Here is a 2,398-nt window from a genome sequence, read left to right as displayed (position 1 = left end):
CTTTGCCTTTGGATGTGGGGCATCTTTTTTCTGTGGGTTCCATTGTCCTCCTGTTGATGGTTGTTCAACACCTAGTTGTGATTTTGGTGCACTCAGAGGAGGAGAGGAGCATACGTCCTTCTACTCTGCCATCTTGAACCGGAAGGAAATTCTTCACTTTCTTTATACTATTTTTGTCTAATTGGTAACTTCCACTTATATAGGTTATTAATTAGATAAGCTAATTTTGATTTGGTTAGTTTTACAATATATTGTGTATTCTTTATCATATTTATCATTCTTTATCATTACTTATTTATAGTGTGAATGCAGAATATGGGAACTCTCAGGTTGCACCAGGCGTAAAGAATCTGCCTGCCAGTGTAAAAGATTCGGGATATGCAGGTTCAATCCCTGGATCAGAAAGATCTCCTGGAGTAGGAATTGGCAACCCACTCCAGTGGTCTTTTATGGAAGATTCCCTGGGGAGGCTGGCAGGCCACAGTCCATGGGATCACAAAGAGTTGGACATAACAGCACACAGGCACATGCAGAATATATGTAAATTATGATTTTTTTTTCTCCTTGGTATTGAGGCAGCAGTGTTTCTTTACTTGATCCATAGATTGTGGGCATAGTAGAAATACACAATTTCTTTGATTCCCCAAACAAGTTTGTTTAGGTTGAGTGTTTTTGTCACCACTTGTTTAAAACTGCAGTACTCTTAAAAATATTAGAATTATCTCTGATCAGTTTTGTTCTTAGAAACTAATCCTATTCCTTTGTGTTCCTAAATTTTATAAGCTCATCATAGGTGATTCTAGGTATTTGCTTTGCTTTGTTTGGTATAAGTGGTTTTTTAGTGTAGTAGCATATATTTAATGTAAGACATTTATTTATGAATTGTAATATACAGGATAATTGTGATTTTCTATGTTTTAGCTATGTCTCATGTGCATGTGATCAAGAAATTACAACTAAAAGCAGACACTGATAAAAGACAAGTGGTCTTCAGTAAGAATTCACTACTGATAATTCATAACAGAATCCACAATGAAGAAAAACCTGACAAATTTAAAGAGTGTGGCAAGGACTTTAGTCAAAGAAGAACCCGTGAATGTCCTCAGAGAATTCACACTGGAGAGAAACCTTGCAAATGTAATGAGTATGGCAAGGTCTTTACTCAAAAAGGAAACCTTATACATTATCATCAAATAATTCATGTAGGAGATAAACTTTAAAAATGTAATGAATATGGGAAGCTCTTCAGTAGAAAGATAAACCTTAAAATTCATAATAGAATTCATACTAGAGGGAAACTTTATAAATTTAATGAATGTGGCAGGGTCTTTTGGCATAGAGCCACCTTTTCATTTCATCAGCATATTCATGCTGGAGAGAGACCTTACAAACATAATGAGTGTGGCAAAGACTTTAGTCAAAAAGAAAGCCTTGCAATTCATCATCAAAGAAGTCATTCTGGGGAGAAACCTTACAAATGTGATGAGTGTGGCAAGGTCTTCAGTAGAAAGAATTTCCTTCCAATTCATAATAGAATTCACACTGGAGAGAAACCTTACCAATGTAATGATTGTGGCAAGCTTTTTCGGCATAAGAACAGCTTTGCAATTCATCTGAGTATTCATACTGGAGAGAAAACTTACAAATATAATGAGTGTGGCAAGCTTTTTCAGCATAAGAACAGCCTTGCAAGCCATCTGAGTATTCATACTAGAGAGAAACCTTACAAATGTAATGAGTGTGGGAAGGCTTTTAATAGAAAGTTAGCCCTCACAATTCATAATAGAAATCATAGTAGAGAGAAACCTTACAAATGTAATGAGTGTGGGAAGGTCTTCAGCAGCAAGACCTTCATAATTACACTTCATAATACAATTCATACAGAAGAGAAACCTTACAAATGTAAAGAGTGTGGCAAGATGTTTCGGCGAACATCCACCCTTTCAGTTCATAAGCATATTCATAGCTGAGAGAAATGTTCTTCCAAGAAGCAAGTGTCTTTTAATTTTGAGTGCAGTCACAGTCCATAGTGATTTTGGAGCCCAATAAACTGAAATTTGACACAGTTTTTGCTTTTTCCCCATCTGTTTGCCATAAAGTGATGGGACCAGATGCCATAATCTTTTTTTTGATGAGTTTTAAGCTAGCTTTTTCACTCTCCTCTTGAACCTTCATCAAGAGGCTTTTTAGTGCCTCTTCACTTTCTGCCATTAAAGTGGTATCATCTGCATATCTGAGGTTGTTGATATTTCTCCCGACTGTTTTGATTCCCATACGTGTATACTGTCCATGTAAAACATTGTTGGGAAACATTGTGTCCTCAGATGTCACCAAAGAACTCTTTTCAAATGTCATGGATTTGGTGAATTTTGTGAGCAATACTTAAAAGAGAGCCCAC

At 36.2% G+C, this 2,398-nt stretch overlaps 1 protein-coding gene across 1 annotated transcript in view; it reads left to right on the top strand.

Annotated features, from left to right (window-relative positions):
* Nucleotides 1-2,030, top strand: part of LOC104982264 (zinc finger protein 845-like) — a 28,208-nt gene extending 26,178 nt beyond the window's left edge. Inside the window, 1 exon segment of the mRNA XM_010831613.1 lies at nucleotides 1,062-2,030. Within this exon segment, the coding sequence (XP_010829915.1) occupies nucleotides 1,062-2,030 (969 nt within the window).
* Nucleotides 2,031-2,398: the final 368 nt, after the last annotated feature.

This window comes from Bison bison, unplaced genomic scaffold (assembly GCF_000754665.1).
Source record: "Bison bison bison isolate TAMUID 2011002044 unplaced genomic scaffold, Bison_UMD1.0 scf7180017860037, whole genome shotgun sequence".
NCBI classification, from domain to species: Eukaryota; Metazoa; Chordata; class Mammalia; order Artiodactyla; family Bovidae; genus Bison; species Bison bison.
The sequence above is the reverse complement of the archived record's forward strand: the minus strand, read 5'-3'. Positions and strand labels throughout refer to the sequence as shown.